Genomic DNA, 16,718 nt, shown 5'->3' on the forward strand with positions numbered 1-16,718 from the left:
TCAGTATAAGACCTGTACAGGAACCCCCGGCACCACATGACTCTCAGTATAAGACCTGTACAGGAACCCCCGGCACCACATTACTCTCAGTATAAGACCTGTACAGGAACCCCCGGCACCACATTACTCTCAGTATAAGACCTGTACAGGAACCCCCGGCACCACATGACTCTCAATATGAGACTATTGAGCACATTCTGGATCACACCAGCAACGCTCTCATTTCACCTGAAATAAAGTCATTTTCAGGCAAGGTAAACCCCGCCTCCTTTTAACTTTTGATAATTGTAGAGTTTAAATCAGATTCAGGGTTTCTTGCCACACAAATCTAGAGATAGTTTTATTCCATCATCTAACAGTCGGTTAGAGATGGAAATCGGAAGAGTCTGGAACAGACAGAAATCTGGGCAAAACATTTTTATAGTTTAAATCCTTGAGGGCGTGGCCTGATGCATCCTGCCCAGAATCGTAACTAAGTAATTTCAAACTAGCGTTAATAATAGATGCAATAGTGCATGTTTATGTTGTTTAGACCTATATTAACCCGTGTGTTTTATATTCGAGGAGAGAGCGGAGCCGGTTTGGACGGGTTATAAAACGCTGACCACAGCTCGTACGCTCGCGCTCCATCTGTGTCATTGCGTTTTGCTTCCTCGTTTGGCTCGTTTTTCTGTGAATATGTGACAGATAAAACATTAAGCATTATATCTTACTACACTCCTCTCTCCACAATCTCTCAACTCAGCCAAAGTTTGATCTTGTTCTGGCAGCACGAGGTAAACGAACAGACTTATTCCTTCTTATCAAGTATGAATTGTCCTTTAAAGCTCTTTGCGCTGCGTTGGACCTGTTACTGTGTCTGTACTCAGCTCAAAGTCTATTTGGACAATTTAAAATAAATCCTCACTGTCACATCACGTTCCCCCTAAATCCTTGTCCAAGTCTGCGTGAAACTGGCACAGACTGATGTCGTGGAATTTCTGCAAACAATGACCAAGAAATAATGAAATATAACAGAGTTTGTCTTTCTTTATTGACTCGTGCACAGTAAATAATCACTTTCCCTGACAAAGGTCTTCGTCCCTCATCCTCAGAAAAATGACAATACAATTATTTTTACACAAACTGACACGTACACACATCATCACAACCATATCAGCTCCAAAAGAGACAGAACAACCATCACGGATGCCATCATTGAGTCCATCCTCACCTCCTCCATCACTGTGTAGTTCGCTGCAGCCACAGACAGGGACAAACAGAGACTACAGCGCCCTCTGCTGAGAAGGTGATTGGCTGCAGACTTCAATCTCTGCAGGAGGCCACTCCCCTCAAGCAGGAGGCCACTCCCCTGAATAGTTTATCATTATGACTTCTTCATTGTTTTGTGTTGCATCGAATCACCAAAGAGAAGTTCCTATGTTTGTGACTTTTGTTCATTGACGATACCAATAAACCTTTTCTGGTTCTGGTTCTTCTGGTCAGGTGTTCTGGTGGAGGACCTGGTTCTGGTTCCTCAGGAGAACTCAGCTGAAGGTTCCTGTTCAGTGTCAGAACGTTCTGCTCGGTCTCTGTGACGGCGCGTGTGGGCGCTGAGACTACCTTTTTGGGTAAATGTTTGCTTACAGACAGAGCAGCTGTAAGGTCTTCCTCCAGTGTGAGAGGCCATGTGGATGTTGAGATGACTGTTTCGGACAAATGTTTTCTTACAAACTGAGCAGCTGTAAGGTCTCTCGCCAGTGTGAATGGTCATGTGGTCATTGAGAGAACTTTTATGTGTTAACATTTTCTTACAAACTGAACAGCTGTATAGACTTTCTCCAGTGTGAATGGCCATGTGGTTGTTGAAAGTACTTTTGTAGGCAAATGTTTTCTTACAGACTGAACAGCTGTAAGGTCTTTCTCCAGTGTGAGTGGTCATGTGGCGGCTGAGAGCAACGTTTTGGGTAAATGATTTCTTACAGACTGAACAACTGTAAGGTCTCTCTCCGGTGTGAGTGACCATGTGTTTGTTGAGATTGCTATTATGGGCAAATGTTTTCTTACAGACTGAACAACTGTAAGGTCTCTCTCCGGTGTGAGTGACCATGTGTTTGTTGAGATTGCCATTATGGGCAAATATTTTCTTACAGACTGAACAGCTGTAAGGTTTCTCTCCAGTGTGGGTGGTCGTGTGGTCGTTGAGATGGGCTTTACGGGTAAATGTTTTATTACAGAATGGACAGCTGAAGGGTCTATCTCCAGTGTGAGTGTTCATGTGACTGCTGAGAATACTTTTACATGCGAATGTTTTCTCACAGACTGAACAGCTGTAAGGTCTCTCTCCTGTGTGGATTCTGGCGTGTGTTTCTAGCTTTTGTTTAGTTGTTAACCTTTTCTGACAAACAGAACACTTGTGTTTCTTCTCTCCTGCTCCTCCTTCAGTCCCTGACACGTGTCCCTCTGTGACAGTGGCTCTGCTCTCCTCTCCACACTTGTATTTGCTGAATAGACCTGAGTTGCGTGCAGTTGTACTTGTGTCTTTTATCTGGACTTGATTGCCGTGGTCTCCATCAGCCTCTGTCTCCATCTGTACAGTTGAACTTCTGGCTGAAGGTTCCCAGTCTTCAGCACTGTCAATGTCAGATGAGTTCTCAGTGTCTTCCTCAGTGGCTGAGTGTAACTGAGGGTCTATGCTGATGTCTGCTTCTCCTCCACACTGCTCTCCCTGTGTCTCTTTGTGCTCTCGTTGTTCCTCTGAGTGGAAATGCTTTTCTCTTTTGTGCTGTTTTTGTTCTTTTATATTAGAGGTTTTACCATGGACTGCACAACTGAAAGGTTTGTCCGCTGAATGGTCAGTTTTAGCATCACACAGTGAAAATACATTACTAATAATAATGTCTGGAGTTTCTAATCTCAGTTCCTCTGTTTCCTCTTTAATCTGAGGAATCTCTCTCTCTAATTCCTGCTTCACTCTGGGCTCCTCCTGCACACCTGCAAGACCGGGCTCCTCTTTAACAACTGCAGGACAAGGCTCCATACTAAAACCTGCAGGACCGGGCTCCACCTGAACACCTGCAGGACCAGGCTCCACCTGAACACCTGCAGGACCGGGCTCCACCTGAACACCTGCAGGACCGGGCTCCACCTGAATACCTGCAGGACCGGGCTCCACCTGAACACCTGCAGGACCGGGCTCCACCTGAACACCTGCAGGAGAGAAACAACCAGGTAAGAAACCCACTGAGATGGAGAGCTCTTTTACAGGGGCGACCTGGGGCAAAGGAAAGACTCGACAGAACACAAATCATAAAAACAATTCCACTAATAAGATATTTCAGAACAAATAAAAGCCCCTAAGGGATCAGCTCTGCCTCAAGTCTCTCAAGAAACACAGAAAACCCCTAGTGGTGAGTGAAAGGCATTACCAATCGATCAACAAAAGGATTCAGGCTTTCTCGCCGATTACTGATGATATGATCAAATTGACCTCAATGACCTGCAGCCTCGTTCCCATAGCAGCACGTTTCCCTGGTTGTGCATGTGTGGTTGATATGCCGGCAGGCTTTTAGACAGGATTTGAAAACACCGCGTCCAAATAATTTTGTCCGGGGGTGTAAAAAAAGTGAACGTTATGGGAAGCCAATATGTGTATCGCAGCGTTTTTTCCGACGCTTTTACAAAATAAAGCGGCGCTTTAAACGCCGTCTGACGTTATGCCATAATTTACGCCAGACGGCGCTCTGCGTGCGGAGGCGCTCTAGATCACCGCGTGCGGTCGAGCGTCACCTGCGCATCCCAATTCATGCTTTTGTCTCTTCACATTTAGACGATTGTAATAGTTTGTTTTCCTGTTTAAACAAGAAGGAGCTCTCTCGTCCAGAACTCTCTGCGGCCGGCCCAGAACTCTCTGCGGCCGGCCCAGAACTCTCTGCGGCCGGCCGGCCCAGAACTCTCTGCGGCCGGCCCAGAACTCTGCAGCGAGGATCTTGACCCGCACAAATAGAAGGGCCCACATTTCACACACTGTGAAGCACTTTGTGACTTCTGTCTGTGAAAGGTGCGATACAAATGAAATGTACTTACTTACGATGCGATCCTCGCGCTAATAAACAAACCGCGTGTAGCAGCGAAGTGTGCGCACCTTTTATAAAGAGACTAAGTCGCTTGAGTTCTCAAATCGGCGAAAAATCCTCGATTATTCCTTTTAAAAAGTCATAACCAAAAATATTTGGAAGAGAAAAAAATGATTAAAAAGCTAAATAAATGAGGAAAGCAGCGATATCCAGCTGGAGCGAGCGAGAAAGCGTCTGCGCTCTTCAGAAACTCTGGGTTTTGACCCAGGAAGTAAACGTTCCTTTTACTTCCTGGGTCAAAACCCACCGAGGCACACGTCATCACATGTGTCCAATCAGCTCCCGAGTTAACCTCACAAGCCCCGCCCCCTGGATAAACCGCCATCTTAGAATTTCAAACGCCGATCTGACGCGGCGCAGCAGCGACACACGGACCAAAACAATCTGGAAATACGGTACTTTTTCAGCTTTAAACGCTTTGTACGAATCAAGCGCAGGCTCCAGACGAATGTGACAGACGGTAACCACGGGCAACCCCACGTTTTATACCATTTAATCCCCAAAAAGAAGCTCAAACTAATGCTAAAGGAAACGCCGCGGTAAGCTAGCACCGGAGTTAGCATTAGCTTCCCTTAGCACGGGATAAATGGCGCTTTTTTCTTCAGTTTGTGGAGCTCTTTTGAACACTTCCGCCTTTAGACTAAACACTGCGGGTCAAAGTCATTTGTAAACATGTGTTTATTTTCTAATTTAATGGGATAAAAGTGTAAAAAGTCCGAGGCGGAAAAGCGCGCGAATTACTGATTAGTTTGTGCGATTATGTGAACTATTTCCAAAGTTGACGTGAAGTGAAAAAGCGGAGCTGCTGCTGTGAAAGTGTCTTTGAAGCAGCTTCAAATCATTCAACGGCGAAATGCTTCATTTGTATTTCATTTCTCACTCTCTCTCACTTTTGTGACAAACTGTACAAAACTGAACTGTCTGAAAGACAAAATAAAGGTAAATGTGACACAAACAGATAGACAACTGAATTAACTAAAGCTTCTAAAATGTTCACAATATTTTTTTGTAGTCGCATTTACTTTGTGACCTGATAATCTCAGGTCTTTATCCATATATAAATTAATAAGTTTATTTCAGACACAAGGCGGTCCATAATTAAAAGAAGATGGGCTAGAAAAGACACAACGCGGCAGTGAAATTAGTCCATGAAATTCCATTGATGTTTGTAGAGTCTGAATGAGTCTCGTGCTTCATGGGTGGGAATGTGAGCCGGCACGATGCCCCCCGGGCACACGCAGCAGGAGCCTCATGTCCCACCACAGTAGAGCCGTGTACAGTGAAGTACACACATTAACTAAAATTTATAGTATAGTTTTAGTCTCTTCACCCTCAAACCGCAAACACGGCTAGAATATGAACCAATAGATGTCAGAACCGGTTTGTAGATCTCAAGAAAGACATGACGTTTGGTTCTTTGTAGAGGACGTTCTATTATCTGATTCTTTTTGTTTAGTCCTGGTTTGTGGCTCCTGGATCAGTCTCTGCTTCTCTTTTTAATGCTTTTCCTTGTGTCTCCAGTGAAGAACACGCAGAGGATCCACAGAGGATCCACAGAGGATCCACAGAGGATCCACAGAGGATCCGCAGAGGATCCACAGAGGAGCCATGAGTGATGCAGCAGAGGAGGCCATGGACAGCTCGGCGGCGTCTGCAGAAGAATCTGAACACAAACCAGAGTCTTCAGAGAAAGCGATGTCCAGCCCAGACAAGTCTTCACTCTGGGGTAAAGCTTCTACTCGTGTTTCATCAGAAGAAGTCATCGGAGGAAGAAACTTTCATCTACTGAACGTTTAGCTCTTGTGGTGTTCAGAGCCCAGACTTTTGATCCTCCTGAGTTCATGTGTTTAGAAGTTACAGTCAGAAGAATTTGTGTCTGAACGTCTCATTGTGTTTGTCTCGCGTTTGTCTCACGTTTGTCTGTCTGGTGTTTGTTTGTTTCTGGTGTTTGTTTGTCTGTCTGGTGTTTGTTTGTGTCTGGTGTTTGTTTGTGTCTGGTGTTTGTTTGTCTGTCTGGTGTTTGTTTGTGTCTGGTGTTTGTTTGTGTCTGGTGTTTGTTTGTTTGTCTGGTGTTTCGCAGTCAAGTGCAATAGAACTGTCCTGATGTTGCAATAAAGAAGAACAGTTTGGACGCAACATCTGACTTATAAGCCAGACTGTTACTGCAGTACAAATATATGACTGACGTAAAAGTGTCCCGTGTGACTGGCAGAGCGCTGACCCGGCGGGTAAAGAGCGCTCTGACCCGCCGGGTAAAGAGCGCTCTGACCCGCCGGGTGAAGAGCGCTCTGACCCGCCGGGTGAAGAGCGCTCTGACCCGCCGGGTGAAGAGCGCTCTGACCCGCCGGGTGAAGAGCGCTCTGACCCGCCGGGTGAAGAGCGCTCTGACCCGCCGGGTGAAGAGCGCTCTGACCCGCCGGTTAAAGCGTGCAGGGCGTGTCCCGTGTGACTCTGGCCTCTCTTTCTCCAGGCGTTGGCGAGATTGTCCAAGGCAAACGAGCGAAGAAAAGCGTGGAGCGTTTGGACATCCAGGCTCCCAAGAAGACGCCCAAACTGAGCATCGGAGACGGTGACAGCCTCGCTCTTTTACCGCTTTAGGGCGCCGGGTTTCTCCGCTTTAAGGACGGGATATTAAACATAATCACTGTCACAACGTTACTGTTCCTAAACCGTAGCCTTTCATTTCAAAATGCCGTGTGTAAATACTCAAACACGCCCCCTTGTGGTCGTGCTGTTCCAGGAAGTGGAGAGAAACTGGGCGACCTGCCTCGCACTCTTCACCAGCTCAACAAGATAAAGACGGCCGACCTGGTGCCACTGCACAGCCTGATGTTCGACCGCCGCGGAAAAGTACGCTCCAGACGCACCAGCTCTAGAGCCATATGTAAACACACACCGACACTGCTCTAGAGCCATATGTAAACACACACCGACACTGCTCTAGAGCCAAATGTAAACACACACCGACACTGCTCTAGAGCCATATGTAAACACACACCGACACTGCTCTAGAGCCATATGTAAACACACACCGACACTGCTCTAGAGCCATATGTAAACACACACCGACACTGCTCTAGAGCCATATGTAAACACACAACGACACTGCTCTAGAGCCAAATGTAAACACACACCGACACTGCTCTAGAGCCATATGTAAACACACACCGACACTGCTCTAGAGCCAAATGTAAACACACACCGACACTGCTCTAGAGCCATATGTAAACACACACCGACACTGCTCTAGAGCCAAATGTAAACACACACCGACACTGCTCTAGAGCCATATGTAAACACACACCGACACTGCTCTAGAGCCATATGTAAACACACACCGACACTGCTCTAGAGCCATATGTAAACACACACCGACATTGCTCTAGAGCCATATGTAAACACACACCGACACTGCTCTAGAGCCATATGTAAACACACACTGACACTGCTCTAGAGCCATATGTAAACACACACACCGCTCTAGAGCCATATGTAAACACACACACACCGACGCTGCTCTAGAGCCATATGTAAACACACACCGACGCCGCTCTAGAGCCATATGTAAACACACCGACACTGCTCTAGAGCCATATGTAAACACACACTGACACTGCTCTAGAGCCATATGTAAACACACACTGCTCTAGAGCCATATGTAAACACACCGACACTGCTCTAGAGCCATATGTAAACCGACACTGCTCTAGAGCCATATGTAAACCGACACTGCTCTAGAGCCATATGTAAACCGACACTGCTCTAGAGCCATATGTAAACATATCTTGCGTATAAAAACCTTTCTATATTTTCTGGATCCGATCACTCGCAGCTCTGAATCGTTCATGGAACAATGTTCAACAAACGGGTTTATGCGTTTTATAGAGAAGTAAATGAAGTGCTTTTGTTTTCTCAGTCATCGCTGATAAAGAAGAACATCCGTCAGTTTAACGGTTTTCCCTTCGACTCCGACAGTGAACAGTTCACCAAGAAACGAGACAAACTCCAGAAGTGAGTTGTGTCTGTCGAAGAATCCATGTTTAGATCTCTTCATGCTCAAGACTGTCACCGTGTTGTGTTTCAGGAACTTCACCAACACCAAGCTGAAGTTGATGTGTGAGGTTCTGGACCTGGAGAAGAAAGGAACGCACTCGGATCTGGTCGACCGGATCATGGCCTTTCTGGTGTCGCCCAAAAGCAGCGGAAAGGTCAGAGTTCACACGCAAACGACCCGGAGCGAGGGACAGAGAGGACCGGGAGCGAGGGACAGGGACGACCCGGAGCGAGGGACAGGGACGACCCGGAGCGAGGGACAGAGAGGACCGGGAGCGAGGGACAGGGACAACCCGGAGCGAGGGACAGGGACGACCCGGAGCGAGGGACAGGGACGACCCTGAGCGAGGGACAGGGACGACCCTGAGCGAGGGACAGGGACGACCCTGAGCGAGGGACAGGGACGACCCTGAGCGAGGGACAGGGACGACCCGGAACGAGGGACAGAGAGGAGCCGGAGCGAGGGACAGAGAGGAGCCGGAGCGAGGGACAGAGAGGAGCCGGAGCGAGGGACAGAGAGGAGCCGGAGCGAGGGGCAGAGAGGAGCCGGAGCGAGGGGCAGAGACGAGCCGGAGCGAGGGGACAGAGACGAGCCGGAGCGAGGGGACAGAGACGAGCCGAAGCGAGGGGACAGTAGAGACGGGCCGAAGCGAGGGGACAGTAGAGACGGGCCGAAGCGGAGCCAGGGGACAGTAGAGACGAGCCGACCCGGAGCGAGGGGACAGTAGAGACGAGCCGAAGCGAGGGGACAGTAGAGACGAGCCGAAGCGAGGGGACAGTAGAGACGAGCCGAAGCGAGGGGACAGTAGAGACGAGCCGAAGCGAGGGGACAGTAGAGACGAGCCGAAGCGAGGGGACAGTAGAGACGAGCCGACCCGGAGCGAGGGGACAGAGACGAGCCGACCCGGAGCGAGGGGACAGAGACGAGCCGACCCGGAGCGAGGGGACAGAGACGAGCCGACCCGGAGCGAGGGGACAGAGACGAGCTGACCCGGAGCGAGGTATCTCGTGTCAATGTTCAAATATCTGTTTCTTCTTTAGCGAGTGCCGATGAAGAAGAAGAAACGCTCCAAGAAAAACCTTTCGGGCGACGACTCCAAACCCAAAAAGAGCTCAAAGAAACGCAGCAGCAGCAAACAAAAGCCCAGCTCCACCTCCAGCCCAAAGAAGTCCAAGTCCGGGTCCAAGTCCAAGGCCATCGTCATGGACTCGAGCAGCGACGACGAGGACGAAGGCGAGGAGAAGACGACTGCGGCGGAATCTGACGGGTCTGAGGCGGAATCTGACGGGTCTGAGGCGGAATCTGACGGGTCTGAGGCGGAATCTGACGGGTCTGAGGCCGGATCCAAGGCCGAGTCTGAGGCTGAGTCTGGAGACAAGCGGGAGGAAGAGGGGCAGTCTGAGGAGGAAGAGGAGGCGGCGGTAAGCAGACCTGGTTTATCTCTAGTTTAGACCTGGTTTATCTCTAGTTTAGACCTGGTTTATCTCTAGTTTAGACCTGGTTTATCTCTACTTTAGACCTGGTTTAACTCTAGTTTAGACCTAGTTTAACTCTAGTTTAGACCTGGTGTAACTCTAGTTTAGACCTGGTTTATCTCTAGTTTAGACCTGGTTTAACTCTAGTTTAGACCTGGTTTATCCCTAGTTTAGACCTGGTGTAACTCTAGTTTAGACCTGGTAGTTTAGACCTGGTGTAACTCTAGTTTAGACCTGGTTTATCTCTAGTTTAGACCTGGTTTAACTCTAGTTTAGACCTGGTGTAACTAGTTTAGACCTGGTGTAACTCTAGTTTAGACCTGGTGTAACTCTAGTTTAGACCTGGTTTATCTCTAGTTTAGACCTGGTGTAACTCTAGTTTAGACCTGGTGTAACTCTAGTTTAGACCTGGTGTAACTCTAGTTTAGACCTGGTTTATCTCTAGTTTAGACCTGGTGTAACTCTAGTTTAGACCTGGTGTAACTCTAGTTTAGACCTGGTGTAACTCTAGTTTAGACCTGGTGTAACTCTAGTTTAGACCTGGTTTAACTCTAGTTTAGACCTGGTTTATCCCTAGTTTAGACCTGGTAGTTTAGACCTGGTTTATCTCTAGTTTAGACCTGGTTTATCTCTAGTTTAGACCTGGTTTAACTCTAGTTTAGACCTGGTGTAACTAGTTTAGACCTGGTGTAACTAGTTTAGACCTGGTGTAACTAGTTTAGACCTGGTGTAACTCTAGTTTAGACCTGGTGTAACTCTAGTTTAGACCTGGTTTAACTCTAGTTTAGACCTGGTGTAACTCTAGTTTAGACCTGGTGTAACTCTAGTTTAGACCTGGTGTAACTCTAGTTTAGACCTGGTGTAACTAGTTTAGACCTGGTGTAACTCTAGTTTAGACCTGGTGTAACTCTAGTTTAGACCTGGTGTAACTCTAGTTTAGACCTGGTGTAACTCTAGTTTAGACCTGGTTTATCTCTAGTTTAGACCTGGTTTAACTCTAGTTTAGACCTGGTGTAACTCTAGTTTAGACCTGGTTTATCTCTAGTTTAGACCTGGTTTAACTCTAGTTTAGACCTGGTTTATCTCTAGTTTAGACCTGGTGTAACTCTAGTTTAGACCTGGTGTAACTCTAGTTTAGACCTGGTGTAACTCTAGTTTAGACCTGGTTTATCTCTAGTTTAGACCTGGTTTAACTCTAGTTTAGACCTGGTGTAACTCTAGTTTAGACCTGGTGTAACTCTAGTTTAGACCTGGTGTAACTCTAGTTTAGACCTGGTTTATCTCTAGTTTAGACCTGGTTTAACTCTAGTTTAGACCTGGTTTATCTCTAGTTTAGACCTGGTTTAACTCTAGTTTAGACCTGGTGTAACTCTAGTTTAGACCTGGTGTAACTCTAGTTTAGACCTGGTGTAACTCTAGTTTAGACCTGGTGTAACTCTAGTTTAGACCTGGTTTATCTCTAGTTTAGACCTGGTTTAACTCTAGTTTAGACCTGGTGTAACTCTAGTTTAGACCTGGTGTAACTCTAGTTTAGACCTGGTGTAACTCTAGTTTAGACCTGGTTTAACTCTAGTTTAGACCTGGTTTAACTCTAGTTTAGACCTGGTGTAACTCTAGTTTAGACCTGGTTTAACTCTAGTTTAGACCTGGTGTAACTCTAGTTTAGACCTGGTTTAACTCTAGTTTAGACCTGGTGTAACTCTAGTTTAGACCTGGTGTAACTCTAGTTTAGACCTGGTGTAACTCTAGTTTAGACCTGGTTTAACTCTAGTTTAGACCTGGTGTAACTCTAGTTTAGACCTGGTTTAACTCTAGTTTAGACCTGGTGTAACTCTAGTTTAGACCTGGTTTAACTCTAGTTTAGACCTGGTGTAACTCTAGTTTAGACCTGGTTTAACTCTAGTTTAGACCTGGTGTAACTCTAGTTTAGACCTGGTGTAACGCTAGTTTAGACCTGGTTTATCTCTAGTTTAGACCTGGTTTAACTCTAGTTTAGACCTGGTTTAACTCTAGTTTAGACCTGGTGTAACTCTAGTTTAGACCTGGTTTAACTCTAGTTTAGACCTGGTTTAACTCTAGTTTAGACCTGGTGTAACTCTAGTTTAGACCTGGTTTAACTCTAGTTTAGACCTGGTTTAACTCTAGTTTAGACCTGGTGTAACTCTAGTTTAGACCTGGTGTAACTCTAGTTTAGACCTGGTGTAACTCTAGTTTAGACCTGGTGTAACTCTAGTTTAGACCTGGTGTAACTCTAGTTTAGACCTGGTTTAACTCTAGTTTAGACCTGGTTTAACTCTAGTTTAGACCTGGTGTAACTCTAGTTTAGACCTGGTGTAACTCTAGTTTAGACCTGGTGTAACTCTAGTTTAGACCTGGTGTAACGCTAGTTTAGACCTGGTTTATCTCTAGTTTAGACCTGGTTTATCTCTAGTTTAGACCTGGTTTAACTCTAGTTTAGACCTGGTGTAACTCTAGTTTAGACCTGGTGTAACTCTAGTTTAGACCTGGTTTAACTCTAGTTTAGACCTGGTTTATCTCTAGTTTAGACCTGGTTTATCTCTAGTTTAGACCTGGTTTAACTCTAGTTTAGACCTGGTGTAACTCTAGTTTAGACCTGGTTTAACTCTAGTTTAGACCTGGTTTAACTCTAGTTTAGACCTGGTGTAACTCTAGTTTAGACCTGGTGTAACGCTAGTTTAGACCTGGTTTATCTCTAGTTTAGACCTGGTTTATCTCTAGTTTAGACCTGGTTTAACTCTAGTTTAGACCTGGTGTAACTCTAGTTTAGACCTGGTGTAACTCTAGTTTAGACCTGGTTTATCTCTAGTTTAGACCTGGTTTAACTCTAGTTTAGACCTGGTGTAACTCTAGTTTAGACCTGGTGTAACTCTAGTTTAGACCTGGTGTAACGCTAGTTTAGACCTGGTTTATCTCTAGTTTAGACCTGGTTTAACTCTAGTTTAGACCTGGTTTAACTCTAGTTTAGACCTGGTGTAACTCTAGTTTAGACCTGGTTTAACTCTAGTTTAGACCTGGTTTATCTCTAGTTTAGACCTGGTTTATCTCTAGTTTAGACCTGGTGTAACTCTAGTTTAGACCTGGTGTAACTCTAGTTTAGACCTGGTGTAACTCTAGTTTAGACCTGGTGTAACTCTAGTTTAGACCTGGTTTAACTCTAGTTTAGACCTGGTTTATCTCAGGTCATGTGATCTCGTTTCAGTTGCCCAAACCTAAAGCTCGAGTGAAGAAGACGACTCCAGCCAAAAAACAAAAGAGTCTCAAGAAACCTGTGAAAAAGAGAAGCAGGAAAGACGAGACGGACTCTGAGTCTGAGAGCGACGAGGACGAGGTGAGAGCGGGCGGGGCCAGGTCAGGGGGCGGGGCCAGGTCAGGGGGCGGGGCCAGGTCAGGGGGCGGGGCAGGGTGATTATTCTGTCTCCTCTGGGTTTCACTCTGCATTTTCTCCTTTTCAGCCGCAAAAGAAAAAGTCCAAACCAGCGGCAAAGACGAAGAAAGCCGACAGCAGCAGCAACAGAAAAACAACCAGCACCACAGGTAAATATAGAGCTGCGAGTGTGGAGCCCTCTGTGTAGAGCCCTCTCTGTGGAGCCCTCTCTGTGGAGCCCTCTGTGTAGAGCCCTAACTGTGGAGCCCTCTCTGTGGAGCCCTCTGTGTGGAGCCCTCTGTGTGGAGCCCTCTGTGTGGAGCCCTCTGTGTGGAGCCCTCTCTGGAGCCCTCTCTGTGGAGCCCTCTCTGTGGAGCCCTCTGTGTGGAGCCCTCTGTGTAGAGCCCTCTGTGTAGAGCCCTCTGTGTGGAGCCCTCTGTGTGGAGCCCTCTGTGTAGAGCCCTAACTGTGGAGCCCTCTCTGTGGAGCCCTCTCTGTGGAGCCCTCTGTGTGGAGCCCTGTGTGGAGCCCTCTGTGTGGAGCCCTCTGTGTGAAGCCCTCTCTGTGGAGCCCTCTGTGTAGAGCCCTCTGTGTGGAGCCCTCTGTGTGGAGCCCTCTGTGTGGAGCCCTCTGTGTGGAGCCCTCTGTGTAGAGCCCTCTCTGTGGAGCCCTCTGTGTGGAGCCCTCTGTGGAGCCCTCTCTGTGGAGCCCTCTCTGTGGAGCCCTCTGTGTGGAGCCCTCTGTGTAGAGCCCTCTCTGTGGAGCCCTCTGTGTAGAGCCCTCTGTGTGGAGCCCTCTGTGTGGAGCCCTCAGCGTTGGGCCCTCTCTGTGGAGCCCTCTCTGTGGAGCCCTCTGTGTGGAGCCCTCTGTGTAGAGCCCTCTCTGTGGAGCCCTCTGTGTAGAGCCCTCTGTGTGGAGCCCTCTGTGTAGAGCCCTCTCTGTGGAGCCCTCTGTGTAGAGCCCTCTGTGTGGAGCCCTCTCTGTGGAGCCCTCTCTGTGGAGCCCTCTGTGTGGAGCCCTCTGTGTAGAGCCCTCTCTGTGGAGCCCTCTGTGTGGAGCCCTCTGTGGAGCCCTCTCTGTGGAGCCCTCTCTGTGGAGCCCTCTCTGTGGAGCCCTCTCTGTGGAGCCCTCTCTGTGGAGCCCTCTCTGTGGAGCCCTCTGTGTGGAGCCCTCTGTGTGGAGCCCTCTGTGTGGAGCCCTCAGCGTTGGGCCCTCAGCGTTGAGCCCTGTGTTGTGTGTTCTAGTGGACGACAGCTCTGATGAAGACGAGCCGCTCAGTAAAATGGTGAAGAAAACTCCGAGTGATGAACAGCTGAAGGAAACGGTGCAGAATTTACTGAAGGAGGCTGACCTGGAGGAGCTGACCATGAAGCAGATCTGCCAGAAGGTACTACTGCCCGTACTACTGCCCGTACTACTGCCCGTACTACTGCCCGTACTACTGCCCGTACTACTGCCCGTACTACTGCCCGTACTACTGCCCGTACTACTGCCCGTACTACTGCCCGTACTACTGCCCGTACTACTGCTCCTCTTGCCCCTGCCCCTCCTCTTGTTCCTCCTCTTGCTTCTCCTCTTGCTCCTCCTCCTGTAACTGTTGTAACTCTTTGTCTGCTGCAGGTTTTTGAAGCTCATTCAGAACACGACTTGAGCAGTAAAAAGGATTTCATCAAACAGACGGTGAAATCTGTGAGTGACTTGACCTTCACTTGAGAATAAAGCTGAAGGAGCAGAGAGTGAGAATACTGTGTCGTTGCAGCTTAAACATATTCAACATTTGACCCGTTTTGACAGAAGAGAATGTGTTTTATTCGATGTCTTTACATAAAACATATTCAAAGTGGCTATTTACCAAATGTATGACTTAATTCACATTATTTAAATAAAATTCTGACATTTTATCATGTTTTTCTCTTGCAGCTGATCACATGACCGCGCTGGGCTTCGTCCGGTCGGGCGGGGCTTCGTTGAGGCTTCGTCCGGTCTGAATAGTTTTGCTCTTCATGTTGTGTAAAATGTCGCTCGTGTGTTTGCGCTGCGCTTGTTCCACGAGGTTAAAAACAGAATGTAAATATGTTTGTTTTGATAAAAAAAAATATTTTTGAAAATCTGTTCGGTTTTCAGTTTTAATAAACTTGTTTTAGTTTTTTAATGTTTTTATTGCTCACAAACTAGTGATGACGTCCATCTAATGGTCTCTAAAGTGCACTGCAGTCAAGCCTCACTAGACAAAGCCCGAAGAGCTACTATAGCTGTAAGTTATTGTATAATTTAGTATTATTTTTATTGTCAGTATCAAACCGGTTTTTATTTGTTTATCCATAATTAGGCTGTAGCAACTTCTCAATAATTTTCTGATAAGCCCCTCTCCTAGGAAGAAGAAACCCCCCCCCCCCCACCCTCCGCCCCCCAGATATGTTAGTGAAGCAAAGTGTGTTTTATGGATGTCTTTTATTTGGCTTCACGCTGTCGCTGCAACATTTATTTATTTGTAAATAACAATTAACTTCCCCTCTCTTTATTACTGCAGAATAATTTAAAAAGCAAATGGCCACAAATGGATTAAATAATATAAAAATATGCTTATTAGCCCCTCATTGTAGCTCTTTTAAGAATTATAACATTTATTAGTGAGATAATCTCCATGGTAACACTCGGGGGAGGGGCTAGAAACTTTGAGAGTCACTTTCCTTCGGCTCATACCAACAACCTGTCTCCACTTCTCTCTTTCCCCCTCTCTTCCTCTCCCTCCCTCACCTCCTTTGAGCTTGTGTGTTCTGGGGCTCCACTTTGCGAGCTTCACTGAGCGACTGCTTTGCCTAAGATCAAACTCACGCTGACTGACCGTTTTCGTATCTTTCCAGTGCGATGGACCCCACTGCCCCTGCCATCGACCGTGGGCACCTCAAGCCCAATATGTGTTTTTACCTAGTTATTTTTCTCGCTGAAATACAGTTGTAAACAGTTATTTCTCATGAAAATGTGAATAAATGACGTCCTGATGGTGAGAATAGAAACATTTAACAATAAAACACGATGTGAAGTGTTTTCTGTGACATAATGTGAACTTTGTGGGAGTTTTTGTCGGACGTTATGTCTCTGCAGAGATTAAACATGAGCGTCCTCCAGGGGGCGCTGCACACACATGAGAGCGTCCTCCAGGGGGCGCTGCACACACATGAGAGCGTCCTCCAGGGGGCGCTGCACACACATGAGAGCGTCCTCCAGGGGGCGCTGCACACACATGAGAGCGTCCTCCAGGGGGCGCTGCACATATATGTGAGTGTCCTCCAGGGGGCGCTGAAGACACACGTGAGTGTCCTCCAGGGGGCGCTGAAGACACACGTGAGTGTCCTCCAGGGGGCGCTGCAGCCACACGTGAGCGTCCTCCAGGGGGCGCTGCAGACACATTAGAGCGTCCTCCAGGGGGCGCTGCAGACACATGTGAGCGTCCTCCAGGGGGCGCTGCACACACATGTGAGTGTCCTCCAGGGGGCGCTGCAGACACATGTGAGTGTCCTCCAGGGGGCGCTGCAGACACATGAGAGCGTCCTCCAGGGGGCGCTGCAGACACACGTGAGCGTCCTCCAGGGGGCGCTGCAGACACATGTGAGCGTCCTCCAGGGGGCGCTGCAGACACATGTGAGCGTCCTCCAGGGGGCGCTGCAAAAGCATGTGAGCGTCCTCCA

General features: G+C 47.6%; 2 protein-coding genes across 2 annotated transcripts; one reads left to right on the forward strand and one right to left on the reverse strand.

Annotated features, from left to right (window-relative positions):
* Positions 1-931: 931 nt before the first annotated feature.
* LOC140374621 (uncharacterized) lies at positions 932-4,440 on the reverse strand. The gene is made up of 2 exons (XM_072461549.1): positions 4,344-4,440; positions 932-3,189 (listed from the first exon to the last, which is right to left on the reverse strand). Exons 1-2 carry the CDS (start codon positions 4,438-4,440, stop codon positions 1,517-1,519), a joined length of 1,770 nt encoding a protein of 589 aa, XP_072317650.1. The 3' UTR covers positions 932-1,516.
* Positions 4,441-4,449: 9 nt separating this feature from the next.
* On the forward strand, positions 4,450-15,084 carry dek (DEK proto-oncogene). Its single transcript, XM_072461286.1, has 12 exons — positions 4,450-4,510; positions 5,637-5,841; positions 6,586-6,684; positions 6,856-6,965; positions 8,032-8,126; positions 8,200-8,323; positions 9,210-9,590; positions 12,865-12,993; positions 13,118-13,199; positions 14,274-14,416; positions 14,650-14,718; positions 14,950-15,084. Exons 2-12 carry the CDS (start codon positions 5,724-5,726, stop codon positions 14,959-14,961), a joined length of 1,362 nt encoding a protein of 453 aa, XP_072317387.1. The 5' UTR covers positions 4,450-4,510; positions 5,637-5,723; the 3' UTR covers positions 14,962-15,084.
* Positions 15,085-16,718: the final 1,634 nt, after the last annotated feature.

The sequence above is a fragment of the Eucyclogobius newberryi genome, unplaced genomic scaffold (assembly GCF_026437365.1).
Source record: "Eucyclogobius newberryi isolate DKJ021-1_F unplaced genomic scaffold, fEucNew1.0.hap1 SCAF_3, whole genome shotgun sequence".
NCBI lineage: Eukaryota > Metazoa > Chordata > Actinopteri > Gobiiformes > Gobiidae > Eucyclogobius > Eucyclogobius newberryi.